Source organism: Ananas comosus, linkage group 3 (genome assembly GCF_001540865.1).
Source record: "Ananas comosus cultivar F153 linkage group 3, ASM154086v1, whole genome shotgun sequence".
NCBI classification, from domain to species: domain Eukaryota; kingdom Viridiplantae; phylum Streptophyta; class Magnoliopsida; order Poales; family Bromeliaceae; genus Ananas; species Ananas comosus.
Window position 1 is genome coordinate 10,956,163 of NC_033623.1, and position 18,419 is coordinate 10,974,581.

Genomic DNA, 18,419 nt, shown 5'->3' on the forward strand with positions numbered 1-18,419 from the left:
CAATTAAAAGAATACAGTTGAGTGGACAATTTCAAACTCAAACATAGCAACAGGAGTCTCCATACATTATTATCTATATATATGAATGAGAAAGCACCATACCCTAACCATTAAACACTCTCTGAACATTTTGCTTCTCGATCGCGCCGGAGCACTATGGCGGCAACAATTGGTGGACCCGTCTCTTGCCTCAGCAGGTAATTTTCACAACCTCTTTATGTTCTGTTTTCATATCTGTGTATGTTTTAATCCAATATGATCTTTCGTCACAGGGCAGAATGTTAGCCCATTTAAGCCAACACCGAAGNTAAAATTTTATTCAAATTTTATTTAAAATTTAAATTAAATTTATGGATTCAAATTAAAATTTAAATTATAATTTTAAGTTTGAATTTGAATAAATCAAAATTTAGTTTTATATTTTAAATTATTTGTTCAATTTCAAATTTAATTTTTTTAGAAAATATATTTAAAATTTTGACATAAATTTTTAGTATTTAATTTTTAGTTTGAATTTAAACTGATATATTATAAAGATAAAATTAACATATTAATTTGATTATGTTTTTAATATCTATCTGAATCCAACACCGACAATAAGAATGGTTCATTCCGATTTTGATTCAGGTGACGAATCAAACAGAATGAGATAATAAATCATTCCGATTCTGTTTTCAACTTATTTTCAATCTGATTTCAATACCGATTCCGACTTCGAACCAAAAACATCCTTATAGTTGGTTGTCGCGTGCTACACTAGGGAATTAACTCCCAGTGGCTTAACGGTGTTATATAAAGGTATGTAGAATGTACGGTCCCCCTCGACTATACTAAAGTTTAAAATTACACTATGAACTTTTATTCTTTCAATTTGTATTTTCTATGCTATCAATTTGCTTCTCTTTTTTATCAGAAAGGTTAGAATTTTTTTTATTTTCTAAACTGTTAATGACTATATATATGAGAGCGACGAGACGCAGAGAACTGAGAAGTGATCTAGTACGTATGGCAACAACAACAACAACAATAATGAAAAACGGATGAGCAGCCTCATGTAACAATCACGGCGAGGAACAGATGCAAATGAAGGTTGTACGTGTTCATTATTCTTTTGGTCCATAACTCCAACTGGGGTCTTGGAAAATGCCTCAACCACCTCCCTGTATATCATACCTGGACTTCACATAGTTATCACTTGCCAAAGAAGTACAACAAAAATTTTCAATTTTTTTGTTGACAAAGGAGGCGTCTAATTAAGAAATAATGCATAGTGCAGTGAGTGCCAATTAAAAGAATACAATTGAGTGGACAATTTCAAACTCAAACATAGCAACAGGAGTCTCCATACATTATTATCTATATATATGAATGAGAAAGCACCATACCCAACCATTAAACACTCTCTGAACAATTTGCTTCTCGATCGCGCCGGAGCACTATGGCGGCAACAATCAGTGGACCCGTCTCTTGCCTCAGCAGGTAATTTTCACAACATCTTTATGTTCTGTTTTCATATCTGTGTATGTTTTAATCCAATATGGTCTTCCGTTACAGGACAGAATGTTAGCCCATTTAAGCCAACACCGATGATTGTAACACCTCAAACAATACCATCTCCGATGGGGAGAGAGATTGTGATTGAAAACATAAGAAACTTTAGTAATAATAACTAAATTTAAGCATTTTAGGATCATGATTTGAATTCAATAAATTGTTATTGCTTAGGTCGTTATGAATGTATGATTTTTTGGTATCCGACAATATTTAACCATTTTGTATTTTATTTTATTTTATTCAGGATTGCTGTGGTTACTGGAGGGGCGAGAGGGTTAGGACTAGGGATATGCAAACAATTGGCTTCTAATGGTGTCAAAGTCGTATTAACCGATAAAGATGAAGAGAAGGGGTTGGATGCCGTGGAGAAGCTCAAACAATTTCCGCATTTTGACATCACCTTTCACCACTTAAATGTGACGGACTCTACAAACATTTCTTCTCTATCAGAGTTCATTAAGACTAAGTTCAAGAAGCTTGATATCTTGGTAAATGATCCTCCTTTTGAAACCGAAATTTAAACATACAATTTAAAACTCCTATACAATTAGTACTATAAATTGTTGACAGTTCAAATGAATGCGAAAGCATTTGAAATGATGATTTATAGTGGATGTGACGATCTAGAGCGTTTGATCTTTATTTGAAGAGCAAATGGTTGTAAAGTCGACAAAAAATTTCAAAATTTGGTGGTAAAATTGGGTTTTAATCATCATTAATTGTCCATTGTTAACAAGCCTAGTTAAACCACATAAATCAATTTCTTTACGTTTTATTCTCACCTTTCTTCTTTCCAAGTTTATTGTCCTGCTGGTTGGATGCGTAATCAGCAGATTTTTCATGTACAACATCCTAGAAGATAGGCATATTCCAGGGCCGGGGATGGAGGTCAGGAGTGTTTTGGAGCTTCTGGCTGGGGACCGCCGCCAAGGGGCAGCTGCAACAGATCTAATTAAGGTCGTAACCTGTTAGTGGATGATCTGGGAAAGAAATAATATTATTTTTAGAAGCAAATCATTTGACCATTTTTTGACTATTAGACGGATACGGGACATGAGTAGAGAATGGACTAAGTTTTGTAGCTCTTAGTGCCTTGATTTTGAGTGAGGAGTACAAGTATCAATTTTCTGTAGTTTTTTATTTTAGTTTCTATTTGTCTTTTTTATTTTGGTCGCCTTCTATGTTTTCCGAGGCCACGTTGCCTCAAGCCCTGTAGCTAAATTCATCTGCTAAATGAATGAAGGGGGTAGCGTGCTACCTTGATCTCAAAAAAAAATTATAATATGATATTCTAACGAAAAAGATTGGAGAGGAAGCTCAAAAGAAATTCGAATTGTTTTGTTTGTAATTTTAATGGCATACATTGATTTTCTTCAGGTGAACAATGCTGGAGTAGCAGGAGGCATAATAGACCATGAGAAACTAAAAGTCTTTGATGGTAAAATTGAAAAGGTAAATCTTGAGTGTAAGATTTGTTTAGTATCCATTCAACTCTTTATACTCTGTCTTCTTATTAAATAATGATAATGATAATGCTCTCCAAAAGAACTCTGTTGAAATCTAAGTTGCGTCAGATCATTGGTGTTGGCGATTAATTCTAAAAGCTCGAGCTACTAGAAATATGTAACAAATTCACTTAAAACATACAGATACAGCGCCCACGGGTTCCGATTTGTGACTCGGCACAATTTAGCCTCCTAACACTTAGAACATGGTTATGTCCAACCTGATTTCCCATTATTTCGAATATGACTCGATCTAATTTGACCTTCTACCACAAAGCAAGATGCTGACCTTCAAGCTAACAAATTGGTTTTCAAAATATTTTGAAACAAAAAGCTAAAGCAAGAAACGGTCCACTAAGCTTTTTTTTGGGGGTTCATTGCACTTCTAGACTTTTATTTGACTTTGGCATCCGACTCTTATCCTTTTAGTGGAGAAGGTCCGTGGACGCTATTGTGACATTCTCAGAATTTGAAATAGTTTTATATAAAAAAAATATATAATTGGGCTTGATCTCCGAATCCAACTATAGTATTTTGGACAGTAGTTAGGTCAAAAAAATTAAGAGGATTAAAAGTTTTAGAACTAGAGTAATTTTAGAATTGTGACCCCATTGGAAAGCGACGCATCATATTAGGTATCGGAGCCAATTAACAGTCGAAAGTGTGGCATGAGTCTCAACTGAATCAGGGTTTAAGAAATGAAAAGCTAAATCAGGTTCTGAATGACAAGACTAGCGATGTGAGTCTTATATCAGGCTTGTGAGTGTGATTGAGCCTAACAAGAACGTCAGACTCAAAGGGAAAAGGAATGTGACACCTTTGAATTCGGAATAGTCATATATATAAGATATGATATGGCTAAACATCTTAACTCGACTATATAACAATTTGAACAGTGGTTAAGAACACAAGATTAAGAAAGTTAAGCATGATAGGACCGGAATAGTTTTTAGATGTATGACCCTCTTGGAAAGTGAGGTGTCATAACTATATTTATGTCTATTCATAGTAATTTGAATTAATTTTAGATTTCTTGAGAACATGCAAATTCTTGTTTTCCACTGTTGATTTAGATTTTTTTAATATATAATTTTCGTGAACCAGTCTGGTATATTATCCAATATCTTGACTACTGGAGAGACCTACGAAAGGGCAGAAGAATGTGTGAGCACAATCTATTATGGAACTAAAACGATGACAGAGACATTCATTCCTCTTCTATTATCATCTCATTCACCAAGGATAGTAAATATTTCCTCCGTGGGAAGTTAGAGGTACAAGTCAAATAAACATAAACTAATCCAGTATATTACAACTATATATTTCTAACTCTTTTCCAACTTATTTCAGTGCATTCCTAACAAGAGCATCCAGAAAGAAATAGGCGACATAGATAACTTGACCGAGGAGAAAATCGACGGCATGGTGCGATCCTTTCTGAGCGATTTTAAGGAAGGGGATCTGAGGAAAAATGATTGGCCTACTAGTTTGTTGGCGTACATCGTGTCAAAAGTGGCGGTGAGTGCGTATACAAGGCTCATCGCAAAGAGGTATCCCGCAATTTGTACAAACTGTATACATCCAGGATTTGTGAGAACGGAGATGACTGGAAATTTAGGCGCGTTGTCTGCTGAAGAAGCCGCGAGGGGGCCTGTGATGTTGGCTCTGCTTCCTGATGGTAGCCCTTCTGGGCTTTTCTATGACCAAACCGAAGTATCATCGTTTACGTGATAATTTTAGTACGCGCATTTGAGAGAGAAAAAGAATAAATATATTGTACTTTATGTATTTCTCTCTTTTCTGTCTAATAAAATTATTTGGTACTTAAAAGAAAGATCCTCTTACTATCCTCTTACTACTGCGTATAAATAGTCGGATAAATGCATCATATGAAAAAGATAATTGTTTAAAATGTTTTCAATGGCTGAGTAAATAAAGACCAATAGAATTATTATTGGCTTAAATGGGCCAGCATTCTGCCCTGTGGCGGGAGACCATGTTGGGCCGAGTCATATTCGAAATGGCGTAAGGCTGGTTGGGCCGAGTCACAATCGAAACCCGTGGGCGTTGTACCTGTACGCTTTAAGTAAATTGGTTACGTATTTCTAATAGCTCGAGCTTTTGGGATTAATGGTTAGCGTTAACAATCCGACAATTATATATTATAAATATGAATTCAAGAATGAGGACAATTTAGCTTGAATGAGAAAATGGAGATTGATATTTTAATCTGCGTCATCTTAATAATTAATTATCTGATTCTTAAGGAAGATTACTATGATTTCAGCTGATAGGCAAAAATAAAAAAATTGATGACTAAGGGCTTGATGGTTGGTATTCGATGTCCCAAGTTCGAATCCCAGTTGATTTATATTTCAAGTTAAGTTTATTTCTAAAAAGAAATAAACGAAACGGGTAGAATGCTATCTATTTTTCAAAAAAAAAAAAAATTGATGACTAGCCTGGCATGTTGCAGAATATGAGGTAAATTTTATAAAAAGTCTATACTCCATCCCAATATTGCAATTTGGTCCTTCCAGTTTTCATTTCATAATTCAAATTCTGAACTTTGCTTACACTGAACCTAAACTTTTTAATTCACGATCGTTGATAAGAAATCTGATGTATGTTATTAACCACTTTTTAGCCTTATTCACAGTGAAATAAGTGAATCATTTCATAGGTAATCGTTATTTTATTAAAATAAAAATAGATAATTTTTGCTTATGGTTAGAATAAAATATAGTAGAATAAACTTCAATTTACATCCTTCTCGGCGCATTTTATATTTGCCACTCTTTTTATTTCACGGTAAGAATCTTTTTTTGAATAGAGCGTTTTACTATTTTATACTCTGCACTCTAGGATGATGGTGTGTTTTTTAATAAGTATTATTTTGCTATCATATTTAATAGTATGTTTGTACAGTAAAATAAAAATAAAATCAGAAGATGATTAATAAGGTTTTTGTGGTTTGAGGGGGAAATGGAAGGGACAAGGACTAAATCGCAAAATCAGAATAGTTAAGTGATTAATGCCGCAAGTTGCACCTGACTGCTAACGGCTGTCTGCAGCGGCAGTTGAAAATTCGGTAAGTAGGTTCGCCGGCCGACGTAGGAAAAGGAAGAATTCATATATTCATATTTTTTATTTTTTATTTTTAAAGACTAATAAGTGAAATCTCTCTTTGTTATTCCCTCCCACTTTTGTCGCTTCTGAGCTCCTCCTTTTTGTTTAAATTAGCCATGAAAACATCACTTAATTTCCAACAACATGGAGAAGAGGTGACACCCTCCTCTTCCTCTTTCTTTTCTTCTTTTTTTTTTTCCTTTTTTCTCTTTTTTCCTCTCAAAGAGTTCAGCTCAAGTGAAAGGCACATACAGGATTGTTTAGTTTCTCACAAAAGTATGAAAGAAAAAAAAATTAGAAAATAATTTTTTTATGAAAAACTTATTTTTTTAGTTTCTCGTCAGTTTGGTTTTAAAAAAAACTAGTTGTTTCTCCAAAAAAAATTCTAAACTTTGTAGAAAACTAATATTTTTGTTTTTCTAAAAAAAAAATCAGAAAACAAAATACCAATTTTTCATTAATTTTTTAAAAAAATTTCTAAAAAAATTTAGTTGTTCTTCTAACCAAACAAGCGAAAAAATAGAAAAGAGATTTTCCATAGCAAATGGTTTTCTCAAAAATTTATTTTCCATACTTTTTCGAGGAATCAAACAGCCCCTTCCCGCAAAGAAAGATTGAAGAGTCACCCTTGTGATTCGGAATCTACGATACATTTAAGCATTATTACAAACAATTCAATTTTTTAAGAGCTATGAATGACTGTGATTAAGCAAGCCCTTCAGATTTTTTGGTTAGTGCGTCCTTCATCTGAGCTGCGCTCGTGCTTAAAGAAAATTTCTCGTTGGGAAAGAGAATACTTTTATAAAACATAAGGCATTAATCTCGCGGATACATTCGCTGACTCCCTAATGTGGCGTTGGACTAGTTCGGACCATTTTACAGCAAGATCCGCATATCAATTCCTGGTTTATGATGGCATCAACAATTGTCCGATTAAGTTCCTGTGGAAACTCAAAACACCTCTTACAGTTAAACTTTTCCTATGGCTCGCGATGAAGAAACTGTCGAGCATTTGCTGCTAAGCTGCACCTTCGCCAAGTCGGTGTAGAAGCGGTTGCTATTGGGCACTCCGGCCGCGTTACTACAGACAATGCAATCTTCACAGGGGATTGTGGACACGTGGCTTCGGTCAAGAAGGCTACTGACGGGGGCAAACAAAAAACATTTCGACGTCGGCTTCGCTGCAGCGTGTTGGGAGCTGTGGAAGGAAAGGAATAGGAGAATCTTCGACGATCGGTTAGAAGACTGCAAAAATCTGGGAACAAGAATTTGTGCGACAACTGGCCATTGGGAATACGCATTAGCAAGCTAACTTCGCCTTACCCACTCTTTGTCACTCTCCCCACCTCCTAAATCTGGGTTGAATCCTTTTTGTTTTCCTTTTTTTGATCTGGGTCGAATATTTTTGTAAGGTTCCATTGGGGTCTCATGGGGGCTTCGAGGCCTGGGTCCGTGTAACTCATTACCTGTTCCTGTTCTCGTCTACCAAATAGGGTATATCCCTGTTTAATCAAAAAAAATTTCTTTCTATGTCAGGATTGCTGTGGTAACAGGAGGGAACAAAGGGATTGGATTGGAGATTTGCAGGCAGTTGGCCTCTACTGGAGTCAGAGTCATATTAACTGCTAGAGATGAGAAGAGGGGTTTGGAAGCAGCAGAAAAGCTCAAACAATCCGGGCTTTCCGATGTGATCTTCCACCGATTAGATGTGACCGACTCTTCTGGCATCGCTTCGTTCGCAGAGTTCGTCAAGATTTCGTTTGGAAAGCTTGATATCTTGGTGAATTGTCCTTCTTCGCATCTGTCGAAAGAGTTTTATCATACTATGAGAAATTTATAACTCTAAATCAATCTCTATCATAATTTTTCTTCTCAAGGATGAGAAGAGGAGTCACGATCGACGCCGAGATACTGAACAATCTTAACATTGAAAGTGAGAAGGTAATTACTTTATCTTAAGGATGCTGTTCTATTTAAGATCTATTAAGTTTCTAACTTGTTATCCGTAGCGAAAACAAATACTATTCCAGTTTCTGATTGTTGAGTGCAGAAAACTCGAAGCATCGTGATGGATTTTCTTAGTAATCTGAAACAGAATTATGAGATGGGTGAAGAGTGCTTGAAAACAAACTTCTATGGCACTAGAGATGTTACCCAAGCACTTATCCCTCTTCTACTGTCATCCAATTCTGGAAGAATAGTAAATGTTTCAGCAAAAATTGCGCAATTTAAGGTGAATAAGCCATTCTCAATTGTTTTCTGAACTTTATTCTGAACTTTTAATTTTGATAACTATGTCTCATAAAGTTAATCAAATAATTTAATTGGCGCTTTCCTTCAATTGAAGTTACTAGTTAAATAGTTATGCTGATCGCATGTAATGTAGATAATTCTGTAAAACTTCAAAATGCAAAAAAACAAAAGGCAAAATACTTCAGTGCCCATTATTCAACGTAATAATTATTGATTGCAAGTGGTAAGAGAGACCTGTTTATAGGACTGTCGATTCTTATTTAATTGTCTTGTCGATATTTGATAGAGGACTTTACTTTTTTATAAATTAACCCTTTAGAATTTTAAAATTTACGAAATAATCCTTCCAAAATTATATTTGTAAAACTAATTCTTCTTTCGCCACGTAGGGACAGGGACGAATTTTTTTCATAAAGGCAGTGAATCGTTTACCGACACATAGTCTTTTGCTTACTTAAAAATTTTTTCTATATCCCATATATAATCTTAACAACAATATAAAAATTATAACAAATCACATATAATTTTAATAATCTAAAAATCCTAATAATCTATCCATATAATTCTAACAATCAAATAAAAATTCTAATAATTCACGTATAATTCCAAAAATCTCTTTTTTTTTATTTTTCATCTAACTACCTCACATTTTCCTGTACGTGGATTATATGGGAAATAGAAATACGTGGATTATATGAGAAATAAAAAAAAAAAAGGTTGTTAGGATTATATGTGAATTATATGAAAAATAGAAAAAAGTGAGGTTGTTAGATGTAAAATAGAAAAAAAGAGGGTTGTTAGGATTATACGTGAATTATATGAAAAATAGAAAAAAGTGAGGTTGTTAGAGGTAAATAGGAAAAAGTGAGGTTTTTAGTATGCGTAGATTATTATAATTTTTATTTGATTGTTAGAATTATATGCATAGATTATCAGAATTTTCAGGTCATTAAGATTATAATATGTGATTTGTTGTAATTTTTATGTTAGAATTGTATGGATAGATTATTAGGATTTTCAGGTTGTTAAGATTATATGTGATTTGTTGTAATTTTTATGTTAGAATTGTATGGATAGATTATTAGGATTTTCAGGTTGTTAAGATTATATGTGATTTGTTGTAATTTTTATGTTAGAATTGTATGGATAGATTATTAAGATTTTCAGGTTGTTAAGATTATATGTGATTTGTTGTAATTTTTATGTGGTTGTTAATATTATATATGGGATATAGAAAAAACAGTAAAGAAGCAAAAGATGGTAAACCATTCTTCACTGCCTTCATAAAAAATTTCCGCCCCTATGCCTACGTGGCGAACGTAGGATTAGTTTTACAAATATAATTTTGAAAAGGTTATTTTGCAAATTTTAAAATTCTAGAGGATTAGTTTATAAAAATGTCCTTTGATAGACATTTTTCTCTTGCATTTTATTTTTTTGATTAATTTCTAATAATTTTGTAGAGATATCTATAATATATTGTAACTTTTGATAGATATATTTGAAACTGGCTCTCCATATATTTAGGGCATGTTTGATTTGCTTTTTATTAAAAAAAAATAGACCTGTGGTATACCGTAATCCTATTCAATTTCGTTTTTCGCTCCAGAATGGAAACCCACTAATTCGAGTAAAAACCAATTATGCCTCAAACCTCGGATTAAAGCTCGATTCCCGGATCATATAATTAGAAAAAATAAAAACACCTTCATAGAGAAAAACACATAGCTCGTTTTTGCCGCCACTCTCAAACAATAGTATGTAATGACTAATTCCGATTTTAATTCCCGTCTATTCTGATTTTAATTTTGACTTGGAACCAAACACGCCTTTAGAGTGCAAATAAGTTCAATGCACAGGTGCCGGTCTGTGTAAGTTTTGACTAATTACTCTGAAATTGGACTTAAAAAAAGGACTAATAAGCCATTCACTTTTAGTGCAAAATTGCAAATTTAACACCCGTCTTGAGCCGCTTTGACAAAATTAATTTGTCACTATCAAAATTAAGTTTGATCATTTAGAAATTTAACTCTCGTCGGTATTCGCATTTCTCTCGTCATTGACAAGCATGCATGACGACTTTTTTTTTTTTTTTTAGAGAAATAAGTAGCAAGCTACCTGCTTCATTTATTAAGCAAAATGAACTAAGCGTACATGGTGGAAGCAGCTAGGGCCTCCAAATAAGCCAGCAAAAAAAGGAAAAAAAAAGAAGAAAAAAAACGGAAGCCCGGGAGGTGGACAAATGAAGTAACAGTCTAGATTCACAGAACTTCGGTTCAAGATTTGATCAGAGACAAAGAGACAAGCATGCATGACGACTTAATCATGGTTTAGGACATTTGGGCGGACCAGCCGTCGGACTTGGTTAATTGGAAACTAGTGTGATGGCTGATTTGGTTTATCGCTATTTTTTCCTTTCTCATTTTTGATGTCCATTGTTGCTAAAACTGACAAACAAGCGATTTGGGCAACCAACGGACAGGTTATTATACTTGTGGGTTATGTGAACATAAATAAAATTTATCCGTAAATTTCTGAATAGCAATCATTGTTATCCATATCCGTCCAAGAGTGGGCAGGCGGATATACGGGTTATCCATAAGATTTTTTTTTTCTTTTCGTTTTTATACTTTTCAAACAAAAATGACATATATATTATCTTTAAAAAACCGAAACTTAATTTATTGTTAAAAACATCACAACATATAATAGATAGTAACGAAAAAAAGCATTAGGAGAAATTAGTATTAGGGTTCTAGAGACAAGTAAAATAAAAAAAGTTATTTATGCCAGCACGGGTACCCGCAGATTGTCCAAAATGCCTAAAATTTAATGGACACTCATTCATTTTATACATAAATTTTTAGGAAATAAAAATTAGTATTCATATTCGAAAATTTGCGGATAATCCGTAGGCGCTCACGGGTACGAGTTGAGATTGCCTGGTTTAATTGTTACTATCTATGGCAAAATCATATGTTGTTCAATAATTATTTATATTTTAATTATATCTTGAAATTTTGCTTTACAAGACCTTAACCGACGTAGTTTTTTAAATAATTCATTCAATATACAAGAAAATTTATCTTGTTTCCGAAAAATATAACGACTCACGGTCTGTATATAATATTTTATTATAGCGTCACAAGCGTGTAATCATATTTTTTATCTATCATTATTATATTCTTTTATTAGTAAACAAAACATGTGCCAATGCTAATGAATTCAAAAAGGCTCGGAAAATACTAATTAATAATTGGCTGTCGTCTGCTATAACGCAGGAAATTAATTCACAGTGGCTCACGCTGTTATACATGTCGAAAAGAATACTTCTTATACACTCAAAAAAAAATGTATATTTTAGACCCATCTTAAAATTGATAAAAATTTAAATAATTTAGTAAAAAAAATTTATATAATAAATAGAATATTAATAAATTTAGAATGAAGTGGATGTAAGAATTATTTTGATCCACAACGCCAATGGGGGTCTTGGAAAGTGTCTCAGCCACCTCCCTCCCTATCTTGCTTGGACTTACAGGTAGTCATCAATTGTTATCGTAGTACAACAAAAATTTTCAAACTTTTTTATTGACAAAGGAGGAGTCTAATTAAGAAAAAATTGATAATACAGTAAGCGCGAATTAAAAATATAGAAAAACTTCAAAAAATTCTCCTGTGGTTTCGCACTTTTTTATTTTTGTATCCTATAGTTTAAAGTGTATCAAGTTAGTACCTGTAGTTTCACACTTTCTCACTTTAGTACTATGTGGTTTAAAGTGTATCAAGTTAGTACTCAGTGGTTTTATTTTTGTATCAAGTTAGTACCCTGTGATTTTATTTTTGTATCAAGTCAGTACCCTGTGGTTTTTAAACCACGGGGTACTAAAGTGAGAAAGTGCGAAACCACAGGGTCTTAACTTGACACAGTTTAAACCACAGGGTACTAAAGTAAAAAAAAGTGCAAAATCACAGGGTACTAACTTGATACACTTTAAACTATAGAATACTAAAGTGAGAAAGAGTGAAACCACAAGGGGGTATTTGAAGTTTTTTTCTGAAAAAATAACAGTTGAGTGGACAATTTCAAACTCAAACATAGCAATGGGAGTCTCCATACATTTTTATCTATATCTATATATATGAATGAGATCGAGGCACCATACCCAACCATTAAAAAGCTCTCTCTGAATTATATTGCTTCTTCTTGCAGGAGTATTATGGCCGCAACAATCGGCGGACCTGTCTCCTGCCTCAACAGGTAATTATCACAAGCTCTTTGTAATTTTTATTTTTTATATCTGTATTATGCTTTAATAGAAGTTATTCAGCATACCTTTAAAATTTATATTAGAGATCTGTGTCAGTCAGTCATGATTATAAATTCCGAATAATCCCACATCAAATGAGAAAGGAGNCACAAGCGTGTAATCATATTTTTTATCTATCATTATTATATTCTTTTATTAGTAAACAAAACATGTGCCAATGCTAATGAATTCAAAAAGGCTCGAAAAATAATAATTAATAATTGGTTGTCGCCTGCTATAACGCAGGAAATTAATTCTCAGTGGCTCAAGCTGTTATACATATCGAAAAAAATACTTTTTATACACCCAAAAAAAAATGTATATTTTACACCCCATCTTAAAATTGATAAAAATTGACATAATTTAGTAAAAAAAATTAATATAATAAATAGAATATTAATAAATTTAGAATGAAGTGGATGTAAGAATTATTTTGATCCACAACGCCAATGGGGTCTTGGAAAGTGTCTCAACCACCTCCCTATCTTACCTGGACTTACAGGTAGTCATCAATTGTTATAGTAGTACAACAAAAATTTTCAAACTTTTTTATTGACAAAGGAGTCTAATTAAGAAAAAATTGATAGTACAGTAAGCGTGAATTAAAAAAAAGGAATACTTTAAAAAATCCTCCTGTGGTTTCACATTTTTTTATTTTAGTATCCTATGATTTGAAGTGTATCAAGTTAGTACATGTGGCTTCACAAACCATATGATTTAAAGTGTATCAAGTTAGTACTCTGTAGTTTTATTTTTGTATCAAGTTAGTACCCTGTGGTTTTATTTTTGTATCAAATTAGTACCCTGTGGTTTTATTTTTGTATCAAATTAGTACCCTGTGGTTTATAAACCACTGGGTACTACTAAAGTGAGAAAGTGCGAAACCATATGGTACTAACTTGATACAGTTTAAACCACAGGGTACTAAAGTGAAAAAGTGCAAAATCACAGGGTACTAACTTGATACACTTTAAACTATAGGGTACTTCCTCTGCGGTCTTCTTTCCCAATTGGGTAGCAAGGGAATCAGCCGTCGGTCGTAGCCCCCTCTCGCTGGGGAACTTCGTTTTTCGCTTCTCTAACTGGGTCGAGACGGGGGAAAAGTTGAGGGGCCACCTGCGCCACAAGGCTTGGATCAAGTTACATCATTGGCCGATCTTATGCTGGAACGTTGAGGACGTGAAAGCGGCAGTAAGCGGCTTTGGTGCTCTTTGGGAGGTTGACCGGGATAGTGAGGAGCGCCTCGACGTCTCCTTTTTTCGGGTCAATGTCCGCTGCCAGGACGTCAGCCTCATCCCTGAGGTGCTGCACCTAATGGTTGAGGATCGGTGCTTTACTGTCCCCATTGAGGTTGAATCTTGGGAGGAGGCCAACCCCATCTTCTTAGGCGAAGATCTGGATCGCCACCTGGGTCTGGATACTTGGGAGGCCCAGGAAGCCTTCATCACTCGAACGGGCTTCTCCTCTATTCCCCGTGCAAGACGTGAAGTGGGTCTGCCTAACACTGGTGCCCCTTCTCCTGGGTCTGGCAATCGGGTCGAGGGTGAGGGGGCCAGAGAGGATGAGGGCGCCGGTGTAAGAGAAGGAGCCAGAGGGGGCGAGAGGGGGGGTGCCTTTGCTCCTTCCCTCACGATTGCTGGCAATCGGGTCCAGGGCGAGGGGGCCAGTGAGGCTGAGGGTGCCAGAGATGGAGATGGAGCCATAGAGGGCGAGGGCGTGGGTGTCATTGCTCATTCCCCCACGGATGCTGGACAAGGCGGAAACGATCTAAGGCTAGGTCTCGCTGGCCTCCCCTTTCCTTTGGCTGTGGGACTTGTCGGAGGCGCCGGACGACGCGGTTCCACGGGGCGAGTTGATGGCGTCGGTCGTCGGGGCGTTGCTAGCCATCGCCGCCACCGTCGCCGGAGTGATAGGAGATCGGCTTCTTCAAATTTTTCAAATTCGAATCCTCCTGACACGAGGCCTGTCAGGTCGTACCCCGGGTCTGTCCTAGATGACCTGACCCTCTGTCAGGCTGATGGCTCCTCCCGTCCTCCGAGAAGCCAGCTGGAGGCCCCATCCGCTTTGTGTTTTCAAATGGGTTCAGACCCGGATCCGCCCTGTCCGGATCCTCAGATGGGTTCAGATCCGAAACCGCCTAGCCCGGATCTTCAGATGGGTTCAGACCCGGATCCGCCCAGCTCGATTCTGCTACCCGATGAGAACCCGCAACCCGCAGCCTTGGGCCGCGTGACTGCTCACCTGGACCAGCTAACCTCCAACGTTTTGGGCCACCTTGGGCCAAACGAGCCGGATCCTTCTCTTTTGGGCGAGCCCGTTTCTACTGTTGTTTTGGGACAGCTTTCTCCTGGGCCGAGCGAGTCCTCTACGGTCCTGGGCAATACAGACTTGCAGCTTATATGTTCTAGATCGGCTTTGGTGGCGGGCGCTCTTTTGCCGCTTAATCCTTGCGGTGCTTCTGGGAGCGTCTTCTCGCACCGCCGAAGTACGCGCCTCGCTGCCAAAAACAAGGGAGCCATTAAGCATTCCCTATTGAAGGCACAGGATCTTATGTGTCGGAAGACCAAGTTGGCGAGGCTCGTCTCTACGTTGGCCAGACCATCCTCTCCCGTATCACCGTCGGCCTCGACCTCCCCGAACCAACCTTCTTTCGATCAACCTCCTCCACCGACTCCAAGCGGTCGACCCCTCCTTCAGATCTCAACCGCTCAACTTCCTCCTCCGTCTGCTACTGATCAACCTGATTCTCCAACTCCGACTCCACCCGGCCCAGCTTCGCCTCCTCTAGCGAATCGGAAACCCGCCTTCCCTCTCTCTCTGAAGGAGATTCAGTTTNTCTAAAATGATACATTTGATTGGTTTGTTACGCCACATCATCAATATACACGTTGTATTCTAGAATTTTTCCACTTTTAGACTCTTATCTTACTTTGGCATCGGACTTTGACCTTTTAGTGCAAGGAAATCTGGAGTTTGATGTTTCATATGGCAAGGCATGTGTACTTTCTGTGACACCCCTAAAATTTAGAATAATTTTATATATAAGATATATCTCTTAATTCGATTATATAATTTTGAACGGCAGTCAAATCCAAGAGATTAAAAGGGCTAAATATGTTAGAGTTAAACTAGTTATAGAATATGTGACCCATGTAGAAAACATAGCTAATTATTAGCCAAAAGTATAAGATAGGTCTCTGAGATAGGGTTTAAGAACGAGAGACTAAATCAGAGTCTAATAACAAGGCTGGTGAAACCGCCCTTACATTGTCTAATGCTTGTGAATATACTCTAACCTAAAGAGGATGTCCGAACTAGAAGAGAAATGTACACCCTTCGAATTTGAAATAGTCCTACATATAAGATATAATAATAAAACTAAATTGCTTAACCTGATTATTACATTTTGAGCAATGAGCAGGCCTAAGCATGTCAGGATTAGAATAGTTTTTGAATAGGTGACCCTCTTGAGAAGCTGTCAAAACTATATTTATGATGTCTATTCATAGAAATTTAAATTTATTTTAGACTTATTGAGAATATGCAAATTCAGGTTTTTTATTTTTTTTTTTTATATTTTCGTGAATCAGCTGGGTAAATCAGCTAATCCCTTCATTATTGGAGAGACCTACGAAAGGGCAGAAAAGTGTGTGAGCACAAACTATTACGGAACTAAAACGATGACGGAGACGTTCATTCCTCTTCTTTTATCATCCCAGTCACCAAGGATAGTAAATGTTACCTCCCGTTGTGGGAAGCTACAGGTATAATATGTTACACATAAACTAATCCAGTATACTGCAACTATTTCTAACTTTTTTCCAATCTTATTTCAGTACATTCCTAACCAGAGCATCCAGAAAGAAATAGGCGACATAGATAACTTGACGGAGGGGAAAATCGACGAGATGGTACGATCCTTTCTGAGTGACTTTAAGGAAGGGAATCTGAGGAAAAATAACTGGCCTACTAGCTTGTCGGCGTACATTGTGTCGAAAGTGGCGGTGAGTGCGTATACAAGGCTTATCGCAAAGAGGTATCCCGCAATTTGTACAAACTGTATACATCCAGGATTTGTGAGAACGGACATAACTGGGGATTTGGGCACGTTGTCGGCCGAAGAAGCCGCGAAGGGCCCTGTCATGTTGGCTTTGCTTCCTGATGGTAGCCCTTCTGGGCTTTTCTATGACCAAACAGAAGTATCATCGTTTACGTGATAATTTTAGTACGCGCATTTGAGAGAGAAAAAGAATAAATATATTGTACTTTATGTATTTCTCTCTTTTCTGTCTAAAAAAATTATTTGGTACTTAAAAGAAAGATCCTCTTACTATCCTCTTACTATTGCATATAAATAGTCAGATAAATGCATCGTATGAAAAAGATAATTGCTTAAAAAGTTTTCAATGGCTGAGTGAATAAAGATCAATAAAATTATTGTTGGCTTAAATAGGCCAGCATCCTGTCCTGTGGCGGACGGTCGTGTTGGGCCGAATCATGTTCGAAATGGTGAAAGACTGGGTGGGCGGAGTCATGTTCGAAATGGCGTGAGGCTGGTTTGGCCGAGTCACAATCGAGACTCGTGGGCGTTGTATTTATACGCTTTATGTGAATTGATTAAGTATTTCTAATAGCTTGAACTTTTGGAATTAATGGTTAGAGCCAACGATCCGATAATTATATATTATATATTATAAATATGAATTCAAGAATGAGGACAATTTAGCTTGAATGAGAAAATGGAGATGGATATTTTAATCTGCGTCATCTTAATAATTATAACTGATTCTTAAGGAAGATTACTATGATTTCAGCTGATAGGAAAAAATAAGAAAATTGATGACTAGCCTGGCATGTTGCAGAATATGAGGTAAATTTTATAAAAAGTCTATACTCCATCCCAATATTGCAATTTGCTCCTTCCACTTTTCATTTAAATAATTCAAATTCTGAACTTTGCGTACGCTGAACTTTTTAATTCACGACCGTTGATAAGAAATCTAATGTATGTTATTAACCACTTTTTAGCCTTATTCACAGTGAAATAAGTGAATCATTTCATAGGTAATTGTTATTTTATTAAAATAAAAAATAGATTATTTTTTTCTTATGGTTAGAATAAAATATAGTAGAATAAACTTCAATTTATATCCTTCTCAGCGCATTTTATATTTGCCACTCTTTTTATTTCACCGTAAGAGTTTTTTTTGAACAGAACGTTTTACTATTTTATACTCTGCACTCTACGATGATGGTGTGGTTTTTAATAAGTATTATTTTGCTAGCATATTTAATAGTATGTTTTTACAGTAAAATAAACATAAAATCAGAAGATGATTAATAAGGTTTTTGTGGTTTGAGGGGGAATGAAAGGGACAAGGACTAAATCGTAAAATCGGAATAGTTAAGTGATTAATGCCGCAAGTTGCACCTCACTGCTAACGGCTGTCCGCAGCGGCAGTTGAAAATTCGGTTAAGTAGGCTTGCCGGCGGACGTAGGAAAAGGAAGAATTCATATATTCATATTTTTTATTTTTTATTTTTAAAGATTAATAAGTGAAGTCTCTCTTTGTTATTCCCTCCCACTTTTGTCGCTTATGAGCTCCTCCTTTTTGTTTAAATTAGCCATGGAAACATCACTTAATTTCCAACAACATGGAGAAGAGGT

At 36.0% G+C, this 18,419-nt stretch overlaps 2 protein-coding genes across 2 annotated transcripts; both read left to right on the forward strand.

Moving 5' to 3' along the window:
• Window positions 157–17,074, forward strand: LOC109707815 ((+)-neomenthol dehydrogenase-like). The gene is made up of 5 exons (XM_020229344.1): window positions 157–197; window positions 1,799–2,042; window positions 2,932–3,006; window positions 16,342–16,515; window positions 16,588–17,074. Exons 1-5 carry the CDS (start codon window positions 157–159, stop codon window positions 16,966–16,968), a joined length of 915 nt encoding a protein of 304 aa, XP_020084933.1. The 3' UTR covers window positions 16,969–17,074.
• On the forward strand, window positions 6,784–8,608 carry LOC109707391 (short-chain dehydrogenase/reductase 2b-like). Its single transcript, XM_020228627.1, has 4 exons — window positions 6,784–7,636; window positions 7,725–7,968; window positions 8,066–8,129; window positions 8,239–8,608. The coding sequence occupies exons 1-3, from the start codon at window positions 7,617–7,619 to the stop codon at window positions 8,111–8,113; spliced, it is 312 nt and encodes a 103-aa protein (XP_020084216.1). The 5' UTR covers window positions 6,784–7,616; the 3' UTR covers window positions 8,114–8,129; window positions 8,239–8,608.